This window comes from Arabidopsis thaliana, chromosome 4 (genome assembly GCF_000001735.4).
Source record: "Arabidopsis thaliana chromosome 4, partial sequence".
NCBI classification, from domain to species: domain Eukaryota; kingdom Viridiplantae; phylum Streptophyta; class Magnoliopsida; order Brassicales; family Brassicaceae; genus Arabidopsis; species Arabidopsis thaliana.
Genome location: NC_003075.7, coordinates 16,832,020 through 16,853,197, shown reverse-complemented (window position 1 = coordinate 16,853,197; position 21,178 = coordinate 16,832,020). Strand labels below are relative to the sequence as shown.

At 37.2% G+C, this 21,178-nt stretch overlaps 9 protein-coding genes across 16 annotated transcripts; 4 read left to right on the top strand and 5 right to left on the bottom strand.

Moving 5' to 3' along the window:
- The first annotated feature begins 162 nt into the window (after positions 1-162).
- Positions 163-1,226, top strand: RHA3B (RING-H2 finger A3B). Its single transcript, NM_119713.4, has one exon. The coding sequence runs from the start codon at positions 363-365 to the stop codon at positions 963-965; it is 603 nt and encodes a 200-aa protein (NP_195273.1). The 5' UTR covers positions 163-362; the 3' UTR covers positions 966-1,226.
- On the bottom strand, positions 217-712 carry AT4G35485 (uncharacterized protein; the record flags this gene model as incomplete). The annotated part of the gene is made up of 2 exons (NM_001342352.1): positions 217-333; positions 621-712. The coding sequence occupies 2 exons, from the start codon at positions 710-712 to the stop codon at positions 282-284; spliced, it is 144 nt and encodes a 47-aa protein (NP_001328865.1). The 3' UTR covers positions 217-281.
- A 2,788-nt stretch (positions 1,227-4,014) lies between the features above and the next one.
- On the bottom strand, positions 4,015-7,060 carry PIRL4 (plant intracellular ras group-related LRR 4). Of its 2 annotated transcripts, NM_119712.6 has the most exons (4): positions 6,073-7,060; positions 4,982-5,895; positions 4,718-4,890; positions 4,015-4,613 (listed from the first exon to the last, which is right to left on the bottom strand). In NM_119712.6, exons 1-3 carry the CDS (start codon positions 6,665-6,667, stop codon positions 4,750-4,752), a joined length of 1,650 nt encoding a protein of 549 aa, NP_195272.1. In that variant the 5' UTR covers positions 6,668-7,060; the 3' UTR covers positions 4,015-4,613; positions 4,718-4,749. The 2 variants fall into 2 exon arrangements, with proteins under 2 accessions (NP_195272.1, NP_001329708.1); NM_001342351.1 differs by having other exon boundaries at positions 4,718-5,895; positions 6,073-6,911.
- Positions 7,061-8,838: 1,778 nt separating this feature from the next.
- Positions 8,839-11,024, bottom strand: NTRB (NADPH-dependent thioredoxin reductase B). The gene is made up of 2 exons (NM_119711.4): positions 9,924-11,024; positions 8,839-9,528 (listed from the first exon to the last, which is right to left on the bottom strand). Exons 1-2 carry the CDS (start codon positions 10,978-10,980, stop codon positions 9,458-9,460), a joined length of 1,128 nt encoding a protein of 375 aa, NP_195271.2. The 5' UTR covers positions 10,981-11,024; the 3' UTR covers positions 8,839-9,457.
- On the bottom strand, positions 11,025-13,672 carry AKR2 (ankyrin repeat-containing protein 2). Of its 5 annotated transcripts, none has more exons than NM_179167.2 (9): positions 13,452-13,647; positions 13,300-13,353; positions 13,070-13,203; positions 12,776-12,988; positions 12,533-12,681; positions 12,280-12,442; positions 12,058-12,150; positions 11,637-11,776; positions 11,025-11,538 (listed from the first exon to the last, which is right to left on the bottom strand). In NM_179167.2, exons 2-9 carry the CDS (start codon positions 13,334-13,336, stop codon positions 11,439-11,441), a joined length of 1,029 nt encoding a protein of 342 aa, NP_849498.1. In that variant the 5' UTR covers positions 13,337-13,353; positions 13,452-13,647; the 3' UTR covers positions 11,025-11,438. The 5 variants fall into 5 exon arrangements, with proteins under 5 accessions (NP_849498.1, NP_195270.1, NP_849497.1 ...); NM_119710.5 differs by having other exon boundaries at positions 11,040-11,538; positions 13,496-13,672; NM_001203996.1 differs by having other exon boundaries at positions 11,249-11,538; positions 12,280-12,466; positions 13,452-13,666.
- A 150-nt stretch (positions 13,673-13,822) lies between these two features.
- On the top strand, positions 13,823-17,212 carry CLC-E (chloride channel E). Of its 2 annotated transcripts, NM_001203995.1 has the most exons (7): positions 13,823-14,540; positions 14,634-14,837; positions 14,919-15,382; positions 15,552-16,073; positions 16,141-16,349; positions 16,502-16,601; positions 16,769-17,212. In NM_001203995.1, exons 1-7 carry the CDS (start codon positions 13,853-13,855, stop codon positions 16,829-16,831), a joined length of 2,250 nt encoding a protein of 749 aa, NP_001190924.1. In that variant the 5' UTR covers positions 13,823-13,852; the 3' UTR covers positions 16,832-17,212. The 2 variants fall into 2 exon arrangements, with proteins under 2 accessions (NP_001190924.1, NP_567985.1); NM_119709.1 differs by lacking the exon at positions 16,502-16,601.
- On the top strand, positions 16,777-17,209 carry AT4G35430 (uncharacterized protein). Its single transcript, NM_202959.1, has one exon. The coding sequence runs from the start codon at positions 16,815-16,817 to the stop codon at positions 17,010-17,012; it is 198 nt and encodes a 65-aa protein (NP_974688.1). The 5' UTR covers positions 16,777-16,814; the 3' UTR covers positions 17,013-17,209.
- A 366-nt stretch (positions 17,213-17,578) lies between the features above and the next one.
- DRL1 (dihydroflavonol 4-reductase-like1) lies at positions 17,579-19,265 on the top strand. Its single transcript, NM_119708.3, has 6 exons — positions 17,579-17,704; positions 17,786-17,955; positions 18,055-18,243; positions 18,408-18,570; positions 18,674-18,866; positions 18,960-19,265. The coding sequence occupies exons 1-6, from the start codon at positions 17,587-17,589 to the stop codon at positions 19,105-19,107; spliced, it is 981 nt and encodes a 326-aa protein (NP_195268.2). The 5' UTR covers positions 17,579-17,586; the 3' UTR covers positions 19,108-19,265.
- AT4G35410 (Clathrin adaptor complex small chain family protein) lies at positions 19,196-20,859 on the bottom strand (the record flags this gene model as incomplete). Of its 2 annotated transcripts, NM_119707.4 has the most annotated exons (6): positions 20,624-20,859; positions 20,188-20,274; positions 19,914-20,114; positions 19,770-19,805; positions 19,572-19,658; positions 19,196-19,476 (listed from the first exon to the last, which is right to left on the bottom strand). In NM_119707.4, the coding sequence occupies exons 1-6, from the start codon at positions 20,624-20,626 to the stop codon at positions 19,402-19,404; spliced, it is 489 nt and encodes a 162-aa protein (NP_195267.1). In that variant the 5' UTR covers positions 20,627-20,859. The 2 variants fall into 2 exon arrangements, with proteins under 2 accessions (NP_195267.1, NP_001320142.1); NM_001342350.1 differs by lacking the exons at positions 19,196-19,476; positions 19,572-19,658; positions 19,770-19,805 and having other exon boundaries at positions 19,884-20,114; positions 20,624-20,745.
- Positions 20,860-21,178: the final 319 nt, after the last annotated feature.

Sequence of the window (21,178 nt, the reverse complement as noted above, 5' to 3'; positions counted from 1 at the left end):
AAATAAAAAGTGATCAATTTTTTTTTACTTTTAAATAAAGATTCAAATATGTTTGTCTTTATGGATACTGCAATCTCATTATTTATCTTCGGAAAAGTTGTAAAACTAAGTTTTTCTTCTATTCATCCAAAACCTTTTTTTGCCGATATGACATGGAATTAAATGAACACTACTTATTAATATTTAATTAATTTTAATCTGCAATTTGGACATGTCTTATATAAGTATAGATGTGTATGTGTGTGTCTCTATTATAACTTGGATCAGATTCTTCTTCTCCTCTAAACAACAACAAAGTCTCTCTTCCTTCTGTCTTTCACATTTCCTCTTCCCCTAAAAACAGAACTCAAAACCAAAACAAAATGACTCGCTCCTCTAGATTCCTTGGTACGGCGTCGCCTCCACCACCGGAAGAAATCCTCGCCGCCGAAACCGACATGGTTGTGATTCTCTCAGCACTTCTCTGCGCTCTCGTATGCGTAGCCGGTTTAGCCGCCGTAGCTCGCTGCGCTTGGCTCCGCCGTCTCACCGGAGTTAATCCCGCCGCCGTCGGAGAAGCTCCACCGCCTAACAAAGGCCTCAAGAAAAAAGCACTTCAAGCTCTCCCTAAATCAACTTACACCGCCTCTGCCTCTACCGCCGCCGCCGCTGACGATCTACCGTGCTCTTCAGTCGGAGACGGAGATTCATCCACCGAGTGTGCAATATGCATAACGGAATTTTCGGAGGGCGAAGAAATCAGAATCTTACCGCTGTGTAGTCACGCCTTCCACGTGGCGTGTATAGACAAGTGGTTGACTTCACGGTCGTCGTGTCCGTCTTGTCGTCGGATACTGGTGCCGGTGAAGTGTGATAGGTGTGGGCACCATGCTTCGACGGCGGAGACTCAGGTCAAAGATCAACCTCCTCATCACCAACATCCTTCACAGTTCACTTCCGCCATTATTCCTGCTTTTCTTCCTTGAAATGTTTTCACTTTATTAAATTTTTATAATTTGCTAAAAATATCGGCATGATTAAAAGTAAAGTATTAATTAATTAGGAATTAGTGATCTTTAGTTAAGTACTTTTATATTTCTCCTCTGTAATCCTCTGTTCTGAATTAATCAGATGAAATTTCGACATTCGAGATGTTCATTTTTTATTTCCAAAAAAATCCACAATATACTTACTGATTGGACAACCTGAGCACTAAGAAAAGAGTCGGTCATGTGAACTCGTTTCAGAGCAAAACACACCCAAAAAAAAACAAAACAAAAAACTATACTATTTTTTAATTTGGAACTGAAAATTATTTATTTCCTTGATTTTCTTGTAATGTTTTGCAAATATCTAGCAATTCTTTTGTTGATTACTAGAATTAGGAAAATTGGCACACTATAAGTCCATTAGTATTATGTTTTGGCGAAATGTTAGTGTGTAGTGATTGTAATATTTTTTTATAAAACAAATTAGTTATAAGAAGAAGATGGTTATATGCAAATTAAACAAAATGAATAAAATCATGATAAATGTATGTGCGTATTTAAAAGTTTACCTTATTTTCAGTCATAAGTCAAAGGAAGCATGTAATGGCCTCATCTCCATTACCCGCAAATAAGGATGACTCGGTCTCATTTCTATCCAACAATATCCGAATGCATATAATGCATGATTTATTTTGTGCTAAAAGATCTATACATGTAATTTAAAAAACTCTATAGTCTATACAGTAAACAAAATATATGAAAACAAAATATAACAAAATATATTTGTTTTAAAATTAGATATAACGAATAGAAATATTGACCACGTATAATTTAAGTCACAGATGTATTTTATATTATTTGAAAATAAAATATATCTAACAAAATATCCAAGGAATACTCCATGTGAAATAAATAAATTATTAATTTTGATGAAAATGAACTATGTTAGGTCTCTTTCATCATTATAGCAATTCAAATTATTTTTCGTATATTTACATTTATGGTATCACCTAGTCATTAGCGGCGGATTTAAATAAGTTTTTGGTTATTTATAATGCAAATTGATGAGGATTAACTTATAAACAAACATTTATCGACTTAACAAAATATCTCAAAATATCTAAAAAGAGTACTCCTTGTTAAACAGAGGTAAATTTGACGATAATCAATTTTGTTAGGTCCCTTTTCACCATTATAGCAATTCAATATATTTTGGTTTAAATTTATACGTAATTCACAAACATTTATGGATTTAACAAAATATCTCAAAATATCTAAAAACTATTCCATGTCAAAACAAGCATAAATTTGACGATGAATAATATTGTTAGGTCCCTTTTCACCATTATAGTAATTCAATTATTTTGGTTTATAGTTATATGTACTTATAGATTCACATAGCTATAATCTTCTGGATTTTTTCCTTTAAAATGGTTATCTGTGAGTCTGTGTGACTGCATGTGTCCTACTCTAACTAATTCCGAACTTAGATATCGACAACTTAAGATAAATTCATTCTTTTTTTTGTTGTCTCACAGTTTTAAATTAAATTCTCATTAAGACTATCGAATGCTACTAGACTGCTATCATTTCATGTAAATTGTGAATATGGGGAATAATAATTAAAGTGAATAAAGTGGAGAAAGAGGAATATTGAAGGGAAACGATAAACGTACCACCAAACTTATAGACATTAGAAACGCATGACAAGCCCAAGTATCATCCACCTTTCAGTTTCGCTTAATGGAATCTTATGCCTTATCTCTTTCCCTCTCTTTTTCTCGATATGTTTATTAAATTGCACCCAAGAGGCAATAAAGTGATACAAAAATTTCGGCCAAAACTTTTCATCTTTTTAACTTGGCTTTTTACATTTTCTGTCTTCTAATCATAGCTCAATGTTATCCAACTTTTCTTTTGTATTTTCTTGTTAAGACCGAACGTTTTCCAACTTTCCGATAAACATCCTCAAATACTACCATAGACGAGAGTCCATTTATTGATTTTTTCAGTTTGATGCATTAGACTTTGTTACTGTTGAGTTTATTACAAGTTTTCAATTGCACCCTCGGATTCTTGTAATCCTGTTTTAAAAACTTTATATAACATATGCAAAAAAGCTTATCTAAAATTAAAGAGGTGATTATGAGCAAAAACAAATGAGAACATTGGAAAAGTTGTTAAGACAAGTTTTCCGTTGATTTTATTAGCTTCAAACTCAAGTATTCCCTCGCACTTTTTCTTTGAACATATTATCATTTAGGTTTTTGGCGTATAATGTGTATAGTGTAAAGTGACATTTTGCTTCCAAGAATATTTACTTCCTAGATGATCATCATTTTCAGGAATATATAAATCTAATCAACTTATAAATTAAGAAGAATAAGAGAAAGTTAGATAGAGAGAATGGTCCGAGGTTTAACAACTAGCTCTCTTTTTTAAAAAATAAAAAATAATTTATATCAATAATAATTTTCATTAGAGGTACTTTCCTCCTAACTATCTTTTTCCCTCATAGTCAATAAAGTGACATTTTCAAAGATTCACTCCTTCGTCTCTTAATCTTCCCTAACCTTTTTTTCCTACTTATTTCTAATGTTCACATTATATATGTGACTTTTAATTTACTACCACTTTTTGCCAGCCTCATTATGGAAAGTTGGCAAATCCTATACCCAAAATATGACCTTTTCACTATATTACATCATCTACTACATTCGAAAAAGCTACATCAAGTTTGTTCAATGAAGTTAACCCAAAATTAAACCAAATCAGATGATGTTGATCATAAGATGCGTTAAGTTTTCAACATAAGAGGTTTCTTTTTTTTTTCTTTAAAAAAAAAAACTAAAGTGAGAGTAAAATTGTTTTGTTTGTACAAGTGGCCTATATGGGCTGGGCCATTGCTAAATAGTTATACCTGAAGGAGCCATATGAAGAAAATTAAGAGTAAATTAGGCCTAAATAATGCAACCCCAGATCCAGCCCAATAAAGACTCTGTATGGACTGGATGTTTTTTTCCACAGAATGAAGAGAGATATGGGGTTTTGATGTTGAACAAAGTTTTGCTTCATTCATTGGTTCACATGTGAAGTCACATGTATCATAATATGATAACACACATGAAAGAAAGACCATGTCTCGTGACGATTATACACATAGACAAAACAAAACAAAAAAGAAGTTGCATTATTACAAGGGAGTATTAATTAACCAAGTTACTCTCTAGACAAAACCACGTTCAAAGCCAACTCATGTCACATCTCTCCTCTAAACTTCAAAGCCATCACATTTACATCACATCTCTATCCATATACACAGATGTGAGTGTCTTAAGTTTCAAACCAAAGAAACAAAACCAGAGACGATAGACAAACATGGTAAGAGCTTAATGAAAACCTCAATCTACAAGGGACATGGTTCGATTCTGTTTTGGGATGGGCTCTATGATATGTGGAGAGACATGAATGAAACAATGTTGTGCACATTGATACATGTGAATAGTGAAGAAAGAAACAAACAAAGAATGAATAGTGAAACATCTACAGTACTTGGAGTTGCAATGCAAATCAATGCATTGTCGTGTGAAGAAGATAGCTGGATATGTTTGTCACTTGTGCTGTCAACAGCTTTAACAGAATTACCTGAAAGAAGGAGGGAAAAACAAAACATGTGTTATTTGTTGTATTTGTATAATACTGAGAGTGAATCTTGATTTTTGAGTTTGGGAATTAAAGGAAAGTGTTACCTGATTTAGGGTCAGAGACATTATCAGCTGTGTTAGACAATCTCCATGCTGCTCTGTTTTCTCTTGTTGGATTTCGAGAAGAAGCACATCTGGACCCAGCTCTTCTTTGGCTTAACCATTAGAGATTTCGCGTTTCTCGTCTCCACAAGATCATTCATGTATTGAACAACGGCCTGTAAGTATGATGAACTCATCCGTGAGTGAGTACCATTTAGAATCTAGACACATGATGACATAGAGAGACACAGAGAGAGAGAACAGAACCTGAGGGCCCTTTTCAGCTATATCACGAGGAGGAATGTGTAGTGGATTCTCCTGAGCACGAAACACACGCAACTTTGTAAGCATTTTGAAGGAGTCAGGTAGAACACGGATCTGATTATTGCTTATATCAAGCTCTTCAAGCATCTCAAGGTTGCCTATTGATCTCGGGAGCGATACCATGTCAGCGAAATTGTTTCCAATATTCAGTTTCACAAGTGTAGTGGCAAAACACAAACTCTCTGGCACTGACTCGAGCTCGTTGAAACTCACATCCAGCTCTTTGAGGCTAGCTAAAGAAGACATCGTCGTAGGTAACTGCCTGATGTTATTGTAACGCACAGACAAGATCTCTAATGTAGTAATCTTCCCAATAGCTTCTGGAAGAGCCTTTAGTTTGTTATAATCTGCACGGAGTTCTATCAGAGAAGAACATCCACCAATAGAATATGGGATCTCTTCGATATCATTTGTCTCAACGTCGAGCTTCTTTAGACTCACAAGCGAACCTATGGATTCAGGGAGAATCGGGAGGTTGTTACAGCTCAAATCAAGCTCCTCGAGTCGAACCAATCTACTAAACGCTGAAGGCAGAGATGATAACTGGTTGCTACCAAGATTGAGGTAAACCAAGTTCAACAATTCTCCTATAGACTCAGGAAGCTGACCGATTCTGTTGGAATGCAAATCGAGTTTTGTCAAGGAAGAAAGTCCTCCTATAGTGTTTGGCAACACCACAATGTGATTCTCAGACAAATCAAGCGAAGTTAAACTCGATAACTTGCCAAGAGAATCTGGAAGCCACTCGAGTTGTTCCGTTAACTTGTTCTGTAGATTTATCTCTTGTGTAGCTTTCTTAGCTGATACCTCAATCAAACTAGCAAGTTTTATCAAACTCAGCTTCTCTCCATCATTGCCTACACATAACAAACGATTCACACTACAGTTACTAACTTAATCTATTGCAAGGTTTAAACTTTAAACAATTCCAAGTCCTAAACTTTCTATATCTAGAGAATCATAAGTTCGAGTACCAATTGAGTAAACTAGAGCTTTGAATCAACGGGACTAAGAGAAGAGAAGGGTTAACTTACCGGTGGTAAGTGTTGAATCGAGAATCTGTGGTCTTCGAGGAGGAGCTGCAAAACCATCACTGTAGAGAGAAGAAGGCTTAGACTTTGTGACGAAGCTATCGTCTCGCGAAACCATATCCTTGGGGCGAACGGGAGCTCTCTCAGAAAAATTCAAACTTGACTGAGAATCAGAACGAGCAGCCGTCGTAGTCGCCGGAGGCAGCGGAGGACGAGACGAAACAGAGCCGTTAGAGGAAGGAGAAGCAATGCAATTAGAAGCTCTTTGAATGAAATCATCGAACAAAGAGTGAACAGATTCCAGATCGAGAAGCTTCAAAGCTTCTCTTATCTGTTCTTTGCTACGAAACTGAACATAACCCTTCTTCATTTCTTGCAACACCATGAAAAGCTCACCAGGAACTTCAGAGCTTTTCCTCTGTCTAGCAATGGCTTCTAAACAAGCTTGATCTTCTTTCTCAACGTTGTCAATCAAACCCTTGGCAGCTTCAACTTCGTCAATTCCTGGTCTTGCGGGTAGAGATCTGTGAATTCTCATGATTTCTTCAACCACTTGCTCCGTTGAATCCAAACGCTTATCCATTTGCATCAAATCCATTACAAAATTTGGAAGAAACGAAAAGATAAAGAAACCCTTATTTTTTGTATTGTGTGCTCTAAAGTGTGGATTTTTAAAGTGAGAGAGGAAAGAGAGAAGAGTTTAAGTAGAAACCCAGAGGTTCTTGTTTCGTCTCATAATAAATACAGCTGTTTCCATCACTCTCTGTCTCTGTCTCTTCTCTCTATCTGTGTATTATCTCTGTCAAAATTTTCTCTTCTTCTTCTTCTGCTTCTTCTTCTTCTGCTTCTTCAGTTCTTCAACTAATAATTGCTTACTTTTCTTAATTTTTTTTAATATTGTCATTTGTCACTAATGAAACTACAATAATGATAGTTTTTCATTAATTGTTTTATTAAAAGTTGAAGACATAATTTTAATTTCTTAATTAACATTATCAGTAGAGGAAATTTTTTGATTTTAAAAACCGACGGAAATAACGTGAACCGTGGGATGGTGACCTATTGCTTATCTGTGGATATGTATATCACGTTATTCCCATTTTCTCCCTATACTATTACACTCTCCTTATCGTATTTTCTACGTATTTTGACCGTATTTATGGATATTATCAACTGATTTTCGAGAAGACAAAAAGGGTGAGATTAAAGTGAATAAACATAGTGCAAGCTAGTGCAATAGATTCTGCGGAGATCAATGCCTAATTGCCTATTTCCATTTTATAAGTTAAAATAGTGTTTGTGTTGTGACCGTTAATTTTTTTTTATTTTTAAGCTTTGTTATTCTTATATGGAAAATAAGCATTACACTTGGAAGTTGGAATGTTATAGGGATTAACAAAGATAAATCAATAGGCCCATTATGTCCTAAGAAGGAGAAGTAGAAGGTGAATTTTTGTGAAGAAAAAAACAAGCATTAAACAACTATTTTTTGCCATATATATATATATACTTTGTATGAAATAATAATACTACAGTACTACTAATAATCAAATTATTTTCAATATAATATATAGAAATGAATAATAAGAAAAAGAAAACAATTTAGCCAAAAAAAAAGATGTAAAAACGGAGACGCGAAATTAAAAAAATGGTGAAAGAGAGAGGAAAACGCCATGTGTGAGATGGGACACGTGTCGGGGATGTGGTCGATGATGTGTTGTCCTTTAACCTGTATCCAGCTGTCACATTCATGGCCCCCACTTGCATATGCATTTGCATATCTGGAAGATTTTTAAACTTTTTTTTTTTTTTTTTTTGGTATGAAGAGATTTTTAAACTTTTAAGTAAAAACAAAAACTTTTACTTGAGAATTTTCTTGGATGAATTTCTCATCTAAAATTGTTTAGTATTTTGAACCAATTTTTTTTTTTTTTTTAATACTTACATTAATGTAGTACTAAATTTAATTTTTAATATATTTTTCTTTTACCTTTTTCCTTTGTAATATATATTTTATTTTTGTGTCGAAGATATTTAAATTTACTCTTTATAAAATGCTTGAAGATTATTTGTAGTATGACCATTCCAAATAAAAACTTACGTTTACAACAAAAAGTTAAGATAAAATCTGAATAATTAATCATATATTATCTTCTAGTTGTACATATTCTTCTACAGAAAACAATTATTTAGGAATTTCGTGTGTCAGTTATTCAGTAAATCTGATCCATTTCCATCATCTTTTAAGTGGCTTGACACACCAACGTCGGATCTATACTGGCTATAATTATAATTTGTTTTGATATAACTGATTAAAATCTTATAGGAAATTCCAATAAAATAAGATAAAACAGAAATATATCCATTGCACTTTTCAGTGGTCGCAACACATTGCAATTTCAAGCATTACAAGAATGCTACATACTATTATCGAGGAATTTGATCATTATTCCAAATTTCTACTATAAGCACAAACTTTACTTTAAAAATGTATGAACCTCAATTTTTTTAGAAGTCCTATTTCACAATACATTTCGGGAAAATACACTTTATAACTAACTTTAAAAACTCTTTAAACCTATATCGTTGATTAGAAAAGTTTAATATTTCTAAATCAAGTCAAACAAAAAGAAAAAACAACAAAGATAAAATGCAGGAACTTTTATTTATTTATTATAAAGTAGAGATTTAATTCAACCTTTTAATCAAACAGCTTTTTTTATTTAAGGCATAGTTCAATCTTGTTGACTACATAATTTTGAGAAAAATCCACATTTAAGAATCACATTCATCGTTTCGAATTTTAAGAATGGTTAGAAGAATAATCGGGACTACTTTTGGGAAGGATTTTATGAACTCTTTTGAATATTTCAACCATGTAGGAGTGAACGACGTCATCGGTTGAAGACCCTTCCAAGCCGTCATTTCTCTCTTTCTTGACATCAAAGTGTTAAAGCTTCACCAAAGCCGTTTCCTCTGAAAAATCTGTGATCATTTCAAAAGCCTCTAGAAGCTCTGGAAATGACTCGGCTTCAAGATCAGAAATGTCTTAAAGATTTCTGGAAACCCATTTTTATATTATACTAATTTATAAGAATACATAATACATTATTGGATAAATCATGTTCACTGAATATATGAAATGTTAAGGCATCATCTAAAACTCATATTTTAAGAGGACTTTTGTCGTAGCTAGTTTTACCATTAGAGCTACAACTTTGAACAATACCCGTACTCAATTCCAACTGCAATATTAAGGAATAAACAAATCAATGTATCTTAACTTGTTCTATGATAAAGATCAAGTCTCATTCTGGTCCATCAATGTCTAACTGAATCAGGGATCAATCAACAATAACTCAATGACCTGAGCCTTCCAACAATTTCCTCAATCACTCTTACCTTGCTGAGATCCAATCTCTTGTAAGTAATGCTCTGCATCCAAAGCTGCCATGCACCCTACACAATCAATCAAACAGAGTTTGCAATGACGATTATTGCTCTATGAATAGAATAAGCATTGAACATTGTGAAAACAAGACTCTTTACTCTAAAGACTGTTACCTAAAACAATCAATGATCTCTCTACTAAGCATGGAACAACAAACTCAAAGAAGAACAACTCCAAAACAAAAACTAGGCTTGCATCAATTGTGAATTGAATCACATGATATAGAAGCAACTAAACCTCAAGAACTTGACAAGCCATAGGGTCACAGAGCTACTAAAAAAAGTACTTCCTTTGAAAAGATCGTTCCAAAATCATATATTGCACACAAAGTCAAGTAGTTCTAGGCAACATAACTAAAATAGCTAACTAAAGCAGTTTCTTTCAGAGAAAGTAGAGAACTAACCAGTTCCTGCAGCAGTGATGGCTTGCCTATACTTCTTATCCTGAACATCACCCGCAGCGAAAACTCCGGGAACGCTAGTCTGTGTAGTACCAGGCTTCGTGACAACATAACCATCCGAATCTAACTCAACACCACCATCCAAAAACTTGGTAGCTGGCTCATGACCAATAGCAAAGAACAATCCAGAAACTTTTAAATCAGAAACATCTCCGGTAACCACATTCTTCACTTTCAATCCTCCAAGCACATCTCTTTCTCCATCTCCATAAGCTTCCACAACAGACGAGTTCCAAATCACATCAATCTTAGGATTAGACAAAGCTCGCTGCTGCATAATCTTAGACGCTCTAAAAGCATCTCTCCTATGGATTATATACACTTTAGATCCATATTTTGTAAGAAAGTTTGCTTCTTCCATTGCTGAATCGCCTCCACCGATCACCGCAAGAGGTTTGTTACGGAATATCGGAGCAGCTCCGTCGCAAACAGCACAAGCGGAGATTCCACGGTTCCAGAAACCTCCAGAAGCTTCACCAGATCCAACGAAGCTAAGCCGCTTAGCCACAGCTCCAGTAGCGAGAATCACAGCGTCAGCGAGAATGGCTTTTGAATCTGTGAATAGCTTAAACGGTTTCGAAGAGAAATCGACTTTCGTCACCGTCTCTGTAAATATCGTAGTACCGAATCGCTCCGATTGTTTACGGAATTTGTCAGTGAGCTCTACTCCGAGAATACCTTCTGGAAATCCGGGGAAATTCTCGACGTCGGTGGTGGTTGTTAGTTGACCACCGGGAGCGATGTCGTTAGCCATCCATCCTTCGAAGAGAAGAGGTTTAAGTTCAGCCCTAGCTGCGTAAATCGCCGCCGTGTGTGCCGCTGGGCCACTTCCTACGATACAGAGCCTTGTGTTGTGAGTTTCGAGACCATTCATGACGGCGGATGAAGAAAACGCGGCGGAGGCGAGAGACGGCGGTTGAGAGAGAGTGGATTCACCACCAAGCCGTGCAAAGCTTCGTGCTTTGCTTATCAAACACTTTAAACGACTCACACAGTTCATTAGGAACGAATTTACTTGCAAAGACAAGACCTTTGATTCACACCAAAAAAAAAAAAAAAGACAAGACCCTTGATTTTGTTTTGATTCTCAAATATTTTGGGTTTTGAGCTTTGCGTAAATATTGTCAAGCTTGGGAATTTGGGCAATACAGTAACAGAAGAATGGAATAACTTGGAGATCAAGTAGTTTTTCTTACATATCCTCCAAACCAGAATGATTCTTCCAAATTGAATCATTCTGTAGAGGTCGACGAAATAAAGAATATAATCATAAATTAAATCATTGATTGCTATTTCTTTCTTTATTGACTTTTAAAACAACATAAGAGACAAATTTAGAAGAAGAGAGGAACTAATAAAAAGTGTACACAAAAAGCCTGTGAAACTGGTTCAGGACACACACAAGACAAATGCCTCAAAGACAATATGAGCTTAGAGCTTTCCTTTAACCAGCAGAGCTCAAAGGAAAGCATCCTTCTCAAGCAGCTTCACCACCTCCAGCTGGCTGTTGAGCTTCGCTACATCAATTGGCGTCTTCTCGTCTAGGTTTTGCAGAGTGCTGCAACCACACACATCAACCAAAGCACATATAATTAAAGTCCTGAAACAGTGTTTAATGGAGTTGTTTCATTATAAGTACTGTGTTGTGAGACTTACACTGCAGCACCATTCTCCAGGAGAAGGCTTACACACTCTTTCCTCCCGTAACCAGCAGCATAATGCAGAGGTGTGTTCTTGTTTTTGTCAACCGCATTAACACTTGCTCCAGCATCGATAAGAACTTGAGCACATTTCAACTGTTGATAGGGCTCAACAGGGTTAAACTCAGTTCAATCCATATTCATAAGCAAAATCTTTAGTATGCAAGTAATCGCCAGTTCCATCTCATTGCTCTTTCACCAAATATTTGAACTTGCTATAAGTAATTGTGTCATGAAACTCGTAGACGTAAGTAGACTGGTTACTTTTCTACCAATTGAATGATTATAAAGATTCTTAACTTCACAGCTACTGAAAAAAAGAGAACCATCTAAATCCGAATATTTAATTGCCGTGAATTGATAAGAGAATTGCATACCTCGCCGTATCCACAAGCAAAATGCAATGCTGTCCTTCCTTCAGAATCTTCTTCATCTTTGTTACCACCAGATGCCAAGGCAGCTTTCAAACCCTAATGAATCAACGAATAAAAATCCAATAACGAGTTCAACAAAACAAAACTTGGAACATCTAATTCCTCAAGCAACACGCAAGATAAATCTCACATGGTCAAGCATATTAACGTAGGAAGCAGTCTAACCTCAACATCACCAAGACTGGCAGTTTGGTGAACAATAGACTCTTCTTCTTCACCTTCTTCTGCTACCTCAGGTTCAGCTGAAACAGTCTGGTCTGGTAAGCCAGCAACAGGCATACCCATTGCTTCACCCAGCTTTTTCAGCACTTCTGGATCATTCCAGTACCTAAAACAGAATAAATAATTCTTCCTTCATAAACAGAAACAAACTCTACAGTTTCTCTAAAAAACATTGAAAGAAGTTTGTATCACTCACTTCATCATGGCAGAAGGACCACCAGCATCAATCTCATCTAGTATAGGTTTCAACTCTGGATCTTCTTTCATCCGCGCCATACGCTCAGTAAAGTGTTCTGCTGTTTCAGGATTCGAGAAAGCATCCAAAAAAGGAGACATTTGTGGATCCTGTAGGCAAAAAAAATAAATAAAATCAGATAAGACACAGAGCTTCATTCAAAGCCACACCTCGATTAGATGGAAAAAGTCATCAATTCCTAACCTGAACTAAGGCGGTACCAAGTTTCTCGGCCATTGTCTTAAACTCAGGGTTATGCATAACCTGTTGCATTGTATTGACATACTGTTGAGGATCAAAGTTAGGGAAACCACCTTCCTGGCCAGCGTTAGGAATAGATCTCTGAAGCTGCTCAGCCAATTGGTTAAACGCAGGATCTTTAGCTATTTGCTCAGCCATTTCTCTGATGCTAGGATCCTACAAAAAAAACCATTATCAATTAAAAAAAAACTCAAAGAAGATAACTTTTCAATTGTGCTAACAGCAAAGGTAACTTACGTTGAGAATACTAGCCATATTAGAGAAATCAAAAGCATTGAAATTCAAGCCAGGCATAGCTGATGAAGTTGAACTCCCAGAAGCTGATTCCGGCTTAGAACTCTTATTCTCCTCCGTCGATTTGGGTTTCTCATCTACAGTAAACAAATTACAATGAACCAATAACCAAATCTGACTAGAAACGATTCATTATCGCAGATCAGATTGTATACTGAGAAGAAAATAATCACCTGAAAGAAGAGGATTTTTCTCCGAATTGGAAGCCATTAAGTATGACTAAAACCCTACAAAAAACACAATTTTGTTTTCAGGAAAAGGTGTAAACAAGAGATTCAACGAAAATAAGCGAAGAGGAAGACAAAGAAATCGAATCGACAACTACCTAAGAGAATTTAGTAAGAAAAGGAAGAAGAAGAAGAAATTAACCCGAAAAGACAATGTTGTGGTGGCAAACGCTCATGAAACTTGAAATACAGATAATCTTTCTTTTTTTTAATATGACGACAAGAGAAAAATTATTTATTTATCAGCTGGATTTTGGATTGAGAAGAAGATCAACTGCGAGGGACAACAGCCACTGCTTCTCCATTGAAGTTTGAACCTAAAGCTAAGAGGCCTTTTATTTTTAATCAAATTTATTGTTATTGGCCCATATAAACCTGTTTACCTCAAGGCCCAAGCCCATGCGTTTGAATAATAAGATCAGCCACGTAAGATTTGTGATTTAAGATCAAATTATCCGTTAATGGATAAACACGCGTCACTTCACGGAAGCAGCCGTTCATGGCAGCCACGCTTCCACTCTGTGCTGCCCTCCGATCTCCCGTCTCTTCCCGGAGATTCGCTCCAATTCACAAAACCGACGTTCCTTTTCAGTTCAATGTCGTCCTTTCACCGTTTTTCGGTTCCGTCGCTATTGGCGGTAGAATTTTCCCGCGTTTACCGGCGGCGAAGCAGGAGACTGATCAGGATGAGGTTGGATTTGATCAGCAGCCGTCTCAGGAGCTTGCGATAGCGTCGGCTTGTTTGGTTGGTGTTCTCACTGGAGTTAGTGTGGTTCTATTCAACAACTGTGTTCACTTGCTTCGAGACTTTTCCTGGGATGGGATTCCTGATCGTGGAGCTTCGTGGCTTAGAGAGGCACCGATCGGTTCCAATTGGTTGCGTGTTATCCTTGTTCCGACTATCGGCGGTTTGGTGGTGAGCATCCTCAATCAGCTTCGAGAATCTGCTGGAAAATCTACTGGAGATTCTCATTCTAGTCTCGATCGCGTAAAGGCAGTGTTGCGTCCTTTCCTTAAGACTGTTGCCGCATGTGTGACGCTTGGGACTGGAAATTCGCTGGGGCCGGAAGGTCCAAGTGTTGAAATTGGAGCGTCAATCGCTAAAGGTGTGAATTCTCTGTTCAATAAAAGTCCTCAGACTGGCTTCTCACTTCTTGCCGCTGGCTCAGCTGCTGGCATTTCCTCTGGTTTGTTCATCTGATATTTGCTAATGTTGTTCTCTCTTGCGTATGGAACTCTTGATTGATTCGTTAAGAGGACTTTGTTATATGTTGTTACAGGGTTCAATGCAGCTGTGGCTGGATGCTTCTTTGCAGTTGAATCCGTTTTGTGGCCTTCTTCATCAACTGATTCATCAACTTCACTTCCAAACACAACTTCTATGGTTATTCTTAGTGCTGTTACTGCTTCTGTGGTTTCCGAAATCGGTCTCGGCTCTGAACCTGCGTTTAAGGTTCCTGACTATGACTTCCGCTCTCCTGGAGGTAATATGCATTGCCATTCTTATGCTTTTTACGCAAGGGAACCAGAAACCAAACTTATGAGAGCTGGTCACTGATTTTCAGAACTTCCACTCTATCTTTTATTGGGCGCTCTGTGTGGCTTGGTCTCGTTGGCATTATCTCGATGTACATCATCCATGACATCTGCTGTTGACAGTCTTAACAAGGATGCTGGGATACCAAAGGCTGTATTTCCTGTAATGGGTGGATTAAGTGTTGGTATCATAGCTTTGGTATACCCTGAAGTATTATACTGGGGTTTTCAGAATGTGGATATTTTGTTGGAGAAACGTCCATTTGTGAAGGGTCTTTCAGCTGATCTTTTGCTTCAGCTGGTAGCGGTCAAGATAGCTGCAACCGCATGGTGTCGGGCTTCTGGACTTGTCGGTGGATACTATGCTCCTTCTCTCTTTATTGGCGGGGCAGCAGGAATGGCCTATGGAAAGTTTATTGGACTTGCTTTGGCTCAGAACCCTGATTTCAATCTCTCTATCTTGGAAGTGGCATCTCCACAAGCTTATGGTCTGGTACTGTTCTTATGTGGTCAATGTTTCAAAATTGTCTTAATTTCAGACTTTCTTGATTGGTTACCTATCAATACTTTGAACAGAATATTTTTTCGGGTTAACTGAGAATGGATGCTAGTTTTTTTGTAGCTTCATTGCCAATGATCCTGTTTGTCTCATTGTTTAACAGGTTGGAATGGCTGCTACACTTGCGGGGGTTTGTCAAGTTCCTCTTACAGCAGTACTACTGCTATTTGAACTTACACAGGATTATCGTATAGTGTTACCTCTACTGGGAGCTGTAGGCATGTCTTCATGGATTACATCTGGACAATCAAAGAGACAAGAAACTAGAGAAACAAAAGAAACTAGGAAAAGAAAGAGCCAAGAAGCTGTACAGTCTCTGACGTCATCTGATGATGAATCATCAACGAATAACCTTTGTGAAGTTGAAAGTTCTCTTTGCCTTGATGATTCTCTCAACCAATCTGAGGAGCTGCCGAAGAGTATTTTTGTTTCAGAAGCCATGCGAACAAGATTTGCGACAGTTATGATGAGCACTTCTTTGGAAGAGGCATTAACTCGTATGCTGATAGAGAAACAATCCTGCGCCTTGATTGTTGATCCTGACAATATCTTTCTCGGTATACTTACACTTTCAGACATTCAGGAATTCAGCAAAGCAAGAAAAGAAGGAAATAATAGACCCAAGGTACGAAATTGAATAGTCTGAAATAACTATTTCTTTGATCATTAATTGAAGCATTTCTTTGGCTTAGGATATTTTTGTTAATGACATCTGTTCGAGGAGTGGAGGAAAATGTAAAGTGCCATGGACTGTTACACCTGATATGGATCTTCTCGCTGCCCAAACAATCATGAACAAGCATGAACTTTCTCATGTTGCAGTCGTTTCAGGCAGCATTGATGCTCCCAGAATACACCCTGTTGGGGTCCTGGATAGAGAATGTATCACTCTAACACGCAGGTAAACCTGCATCTATTTCCCCTCGGTTTAACTGTTTGTCCCAAGATCACCTTTTCATATGGATTGTTTTTAATGAACCTAACTGACTAACCTAGTCTTCCATATGACAAGAGTGTGTAGAGAGTCTGTGTAACTATAACTTGGGCTGCCAGGTTTCCCACATTGGATGTAGTAGAAGTTAAATTAGTTAAAAAAAATTACTTGCAACTTTTTGTTTGCTCATCAGAGGAAAGGAGTGAGTCGCAAAGTCCAGTTTGCTAGATTTTTAATTTTAGAGCTTTCATCTGTATTAGAGTTGATACCGAAAATATTGACCCAGCAAATAAGGTTCCTCAATTCATTTGAAACTTTTCGGTGTAGATGCTGCATTGGAGATGATACTGGTTTTTCTTAACCTTTTCTCTTGCTTGACCTGGCAGGGCTCTAGCAACCAGAATGTACCTCCTAAATTCGCTGTATCTGTAAATGGTCTTGCTTTGTAACTCTTCTGAGCTGACCAGGGTGATTTCAATTTGTTTCTTCTGTGAGGCTCCGGGCCAATTTTTGTTCTTTGTATTAAGAGATTTGGGGAGAATGAGTTGGCTGGTGCAGCGTGGATGTTTTTTGTCTACTCCATCTGTTGGTTTAAATGGTGAAGCCCCCATTTCTCACTTAAGGTGCTGAGCAATCCAAAGGGAATCGAAACATGGAGCGTGGTTCTGAGAAAATCTTCAGAAATTTTCCTGAAACCAAAGATATGTGCTCAGGTGATTCGTTACCATTTACACTTTTTTCTTACAGATTGTTACTGTACCTTACTTAGTATTGTCTATTTTGTAAAGTGCTTTCTGACTTATATCATATTGAGAAAGTTTTGACTACTTAAAGACTAACAGTGTCAACAATTGTAAGGGTTTCCTTGTCCACTATTTTGTATATTGAAGAACATTGAAATATATTGGAATGCCCTTATTTCTGGTGTGTGTGTCTCTCTCGGTGAGCCGCAAGGGCATGTTGACATCTAATTGTATGGATATTTTTCTCTAAGAAAATTCCTAGAGAAAACAGTAGTCAGGCCATTGTGTTGGTTAAACAACCCTCCTAAAACCTTTTAGGTAAAGAAGAAGCAACCCCGCATGGGTTGAATGACCTACCTAACCTATACTTACCTCCATCATGATATAGCTAGTACCCTCTGAACATGCATGGATACACATGCTATATAATCATTCGGGTGTGATTCCATTTATACCGGAAAATGGATCAAGCAAAGGGAAAAGTCTGTGTTACTGGTGCTTCAGGCTTCTTGGCTTCTTGGCTTGTAAAGAGGCTTCTACTTGAAGGATATGAAGTTATCGGAACAGTCAGAGATCCAGGTCTTTCTATCCTTCTTGTTTCCTTTGTCTTGGTCCGATTTGGTGCCTGTCAGTACTCAGTTAGTTTTCATGTTTTGACAGGAAATGAGAAGAAACTTGCGCACCTATGGAAGTTGGAAGGGGCAAAGGAGAGACTACGGTTGGTGAAGGCTGATTTAATGGAAGAAGGAAGTTTTGATAACGCCATAATGGGATGCCAAGGAGTGTTCCATACTGCTTCTCCGGTGCTTAAACCTACCTCTAATCCAGAGGCATGCCACGACAAACTTTTTTTTCTGGTCACACTATGCTTTGTGTATCTGTTACTAGATTATCTATTCTCTGACTTTTTCTTCCTTATAATTTGATAGGAGGAGATTCTGAGACCAGCTATAGAAGGAACCCTGAATGTACTGCGATCATGCAGGAAGAATCCTTCCCTGAAGCGCGTGGTTCTCACCTCATCCTCTTCAACAGTCAGGATCAGAGATGATTTTGATCCCAAAATCCCTCTTGACGAATCAATTTGGACGTCTGTGGAACTCTGCAAGCGCTTCCAGGTATAATAATTTGAAAATAGCCTTTTATGTTTTACGAAAGGACAGAGATCAAAATGTCTTCTAGCTTACCCGAATGTGAAAGAGTAGCTATTTTGCTAAACACAAAACTCATATTAGCTAACTGTTTGTGTAAATGACTTTCACAATTTGATGCAACAAAAAAGGTCTGGTATGCCTTATCAAAGACATTAGCGGAACAAGCTGCATGGAAATTCTCTGAAGAAAATGGTATTGACCTCGTCACTGTTCTACCATCCTTCCTCGTTGGACCCAGTCTGCCTCCTGATTTATGTTCTACAGCTTCCGATGTCCTCGGATTACTGAAAGGTACTCACTTTCTCATTAATCTCTAAGCAAGATCACATGACTCGTTTTTGGGTCCAATATTCATCTGTTACAGTTGGTTATAACTTGTCATATAACACAACAGGAGAAACAGAGAAGTTCCAATGGCATGGACAAATGGGGTATGTTCATATCGATGACGTTGCACGAACCCACATAGTCGTTTTCGAACACGAAGCAGCTCAAGGCAGATACATTTGTAGCTCTAACGTTATCAGTCTAGAGGAACTCGTTTCATTCCTATCTGCTCGTTACCCATCACTCCCTATCCCCAAGAGGTTTGACACTGACCCTTTAAACTAAACCATCTCTCAAACCTTGTAAAATTTTAAAATCATAGATCATGATGATACTCTGTTTGAAAATTTCAGGTTTGAGAAACTAAATAGGTTGCATTACGACTTTGACACCTCGAAGATACAGAGTCTCGGGCTCAAGTTCAAGTCCCTTGAAGAGATGTTCGATGACTGCATTGCCTCATTAGTCGAGCAAGGCTATTTATCTACTGTTCTTCCATAACTCTTGGACTAGAGAATATGTGCAAATAAGATTGGTCTGAAATAGTAGTCATGTGGATTCACAATGAAAGAATGGGATTGGAAAACATGAAATCAAAGATTACAAACGATATAATCTTTACTTGTTTATGAACCAAATCATAACATATTTCTTCTCTCCAAGTTACGCTTTAAGACGAAAATCCCTCCGCAAGAAAAATCAAATGGATAAAGATTTCTCAAAACAATTACTGTAGCCAGAGACAGGGAACATACTTTAACTGCATAAGAATGCATAGATGATGAATAAGACTACTTATCGATTAGTAGCCTGAGCGATTATATTACTTATCGAACTGGCCTCCTCTTTTGCAACCTCCACCAGTTGATCCTTTGACAACATAACAGACAGAGACTGTCATTTCTCAAGAAAAAACTACTACACTAATATTTTCATGTCGATGACTTAAACATACAACTCAGTACCTGAGCGGATATAATCCTGGCTACTGTTTTCTTGCTTGACTCTTGAAGCTCCCCAGCAATCAAGAGCTCATCCAATATGTAATATGCCTAAGAAAGCAACAAGAAATCCAGAAACTGTCAGCAAGATATAAAGATGCAGAGGATAGAGAATCAAGTGACGAATGGCAGAGTCCTTGAGTGTTTGCAGCATGCTATTACCTTGTGGAAGTTAAAAATCAAATCGAGTTCACACACCTGAAGGTCATCAGATAAAACAATTCCTTATCATAATTTAGAGGTTCCGTTAAGGTAAGAGATAGTAAAGGTGGAATCTCAGCAGGTGCTGGTTTTTTTGGTACTCACACTTCCAAAATAGCGATCGAGAATCTCAACATAGTGATGAATGATCTCAAGGACCTCTAACTCGTTATCCTCCTGATCAATGCACATGCAGAAGTAGAGACTTGCATATCTTTTGTAAACAACTTTGTATCCTCTCCATTCAACAAAATTGCAGAGCTTTGGACCTCGATTCAGAATCACTCCACTGAGTTCACGTATAACCTATATACATAGCATGTAAGATGAGAGATGTATGCTAAAGCATAACAAGGTGTGAATGAAGCTCAATACATACCTTAGATCTTTCCTTCTGTGCATAAGGAGAATACCATTTGGTGAGCCTTACCTTTCCTTGCCGGCTAACTAGAAGCACAAAATGTATCTGAAAACACACAAATCAAAAACACACCATTGGTTTCTTATTAGGATCATCAACTCACCAGCTTAAGAAAGAGTCCAACAAACAAAGGTTTCAAATTTGAAGCCATTGAACTGAACTAGGAGGATCGAAACTACGAAAAATCAAACCCAGAAGCTAGCATTATCAAACTAAAGTCACCAAATTTTCTATCTGCAAAGAATAATTTGAAGAGAAATATCTGAAACCACCGATCAAGAGCAGATCCAAGTATCAAACTAATGAAGAAGAAGCATAAGAACGAATCGGAGATGCGAAATTCAAATCCAGGGCAGCATTCGTAAACACAGAATCGAAGATCGAGCATTGTTACCATGATTTCGTAACTCAAGACGGGACAAATCTGTAGTAGCGAAATCCAGAAACTGATAATCGATGATCCTCAACAAGAAAAAAATTCTCTTTGCTCAAACTGTCAAACATGTCGAGTGCCAGGGGTATAATTGTCATTTACATAATTAAAAACGGATTGCATTCCGGGTCGGATCCATGCAAACGGATTGCATTCTCAGCTAATTTTGTTCCATTATTGCAATTATCTTCTTAATCTTATCGAATAGACCAGGGCATTACACATTAAACGTAGCAATTATGTCAAAAGATTTTGAATGAAAATAATTCTTCAATTAATCTTATAGAATTAGTTTCTTAGGTATCAAATTTTTTAATTGTTCTTATACTTGGTGCTGGGTCAAACAACAGAAAAGTATAAGCAATTTTTTTATAACTAAGAATGAAAATATAAAATGCAAATGTAAAGGTAAGTCCATAATCAAAATAGACATAAACAACAGTTTTGATAAGACCCAACAGAAATAACTCCTGACTAACGTGAGCAGCGACTAATGGACACAATTGTGAAGTTATG

Bases quoted from the DNA above. Each gene is read 5' to 3' on its own strand.
- RHA3B (NM_119713.4), top strand. From the start codon at position 363: ATGACTCGCTCCTCTAGATTCCTTGGTACGGCGTCGCCTCCACCACCG.
- PIRL4 (NM_119712.6), bottom strand. From the start codon at position 6,667: ATGGATTTGATGCAAATGGATAAGCGTTTGGATTCAACGGAGCAAGTG. The intron at 5,896-6,072 runs GTAAGTTAACCC...TGTTATGTGTAG, and splicing joins CGATTCAACACTTACCACCG to GCAATGATGGAGAGAAGCTG. The intron at 4,891-4,981 runs GTTCTGTTCTCT...TCATACTTACAG, and splicing joins TAGCTGAAAAGGGCCCTCAG to GCCGTTGTTCAATACATGAA.
- NTRB (NM_119711.4), bottom strand. From the start codon at position 10,980: ATGAACTGTGTGAGTCGTTTAAAGTGTTTGATAAGCAAAGCACGAAGC. The intron at 9,529-9,923 runs GTTAGTTCTCTA...TTGATTGTGTAG, and splicing joins CATCACTGCTGCAGGAACTG to GGTGCATGGCAGCTTTGGAT.
- AKR2 (NM_001203996.1), bottom strand. From the start codon at position 13,336: ATGGCTTCCAATTCGGAGAAAAATCCTCTTCTTTCAG. The intron at 12,467-12,532 runs GTGAGTGATACA...CTGTTTATGAAG, and splicing joins GGTCCTTCTGCCATGATGAA to GAAGAATTATTTATTCTGTT. The intron at 11,539-11,636 runs GTAAGTCTCACA...GTGTGGTTGCAG, and splicing joins CTGGAGAATGGTGCTGCAGT to CACTCTGCAAAACCTAGACG.
- CLC-E (NM_001203995.1), top strand. From the start codon at position 13,853: ATGGCAGCCACGCTTCCACTCTGTGCTGCCCTCCGATCTCCCGTCTCT. The intron at 16,074-16,140 runs GTACGAAATTGA...TCTTTGGCTTAG, and splicing joins AAGGAAATAATAGACCCAAG to GATATTTTTGTTAATGACAT. The intron at 16,602-16,768 runs GTTTGCTAGATT...TTGACCTGGCAG, and splicing joins GGAGTGAGTCGCAAAGTCCA to GGCTCTAGCAACCAGAATGT.
- AT4G35430 (NM_202959.1), top strand. From the start codon at position 16,815: ATGGTCTTGCTTTGTAACTCTTCTGAGCTGACCAGGGTGATTTCAATT.
- DRL1 (NM_119708.3), top strand. From the start codon at position 17,587: ATGGATCAAGCAAAGGGAAAAGTCTGTGTTACTGGTGCTTCAGGCTTC. The intron at 17,705-17,785 runs GTCTTTCTATCC...ATGTTTTGACAG, and splicing joins CGGAACAGTCAGAGATCCAG to GAAATGAGAAGAAACTTGCG. The intron at 18,867-18,959 runs GTTTGACACTGA...TGAAAATTTCAG, and splicing joins TCACTCCCTATCCCCAAGAG to GTTTGAGAAACTAAATAGGT.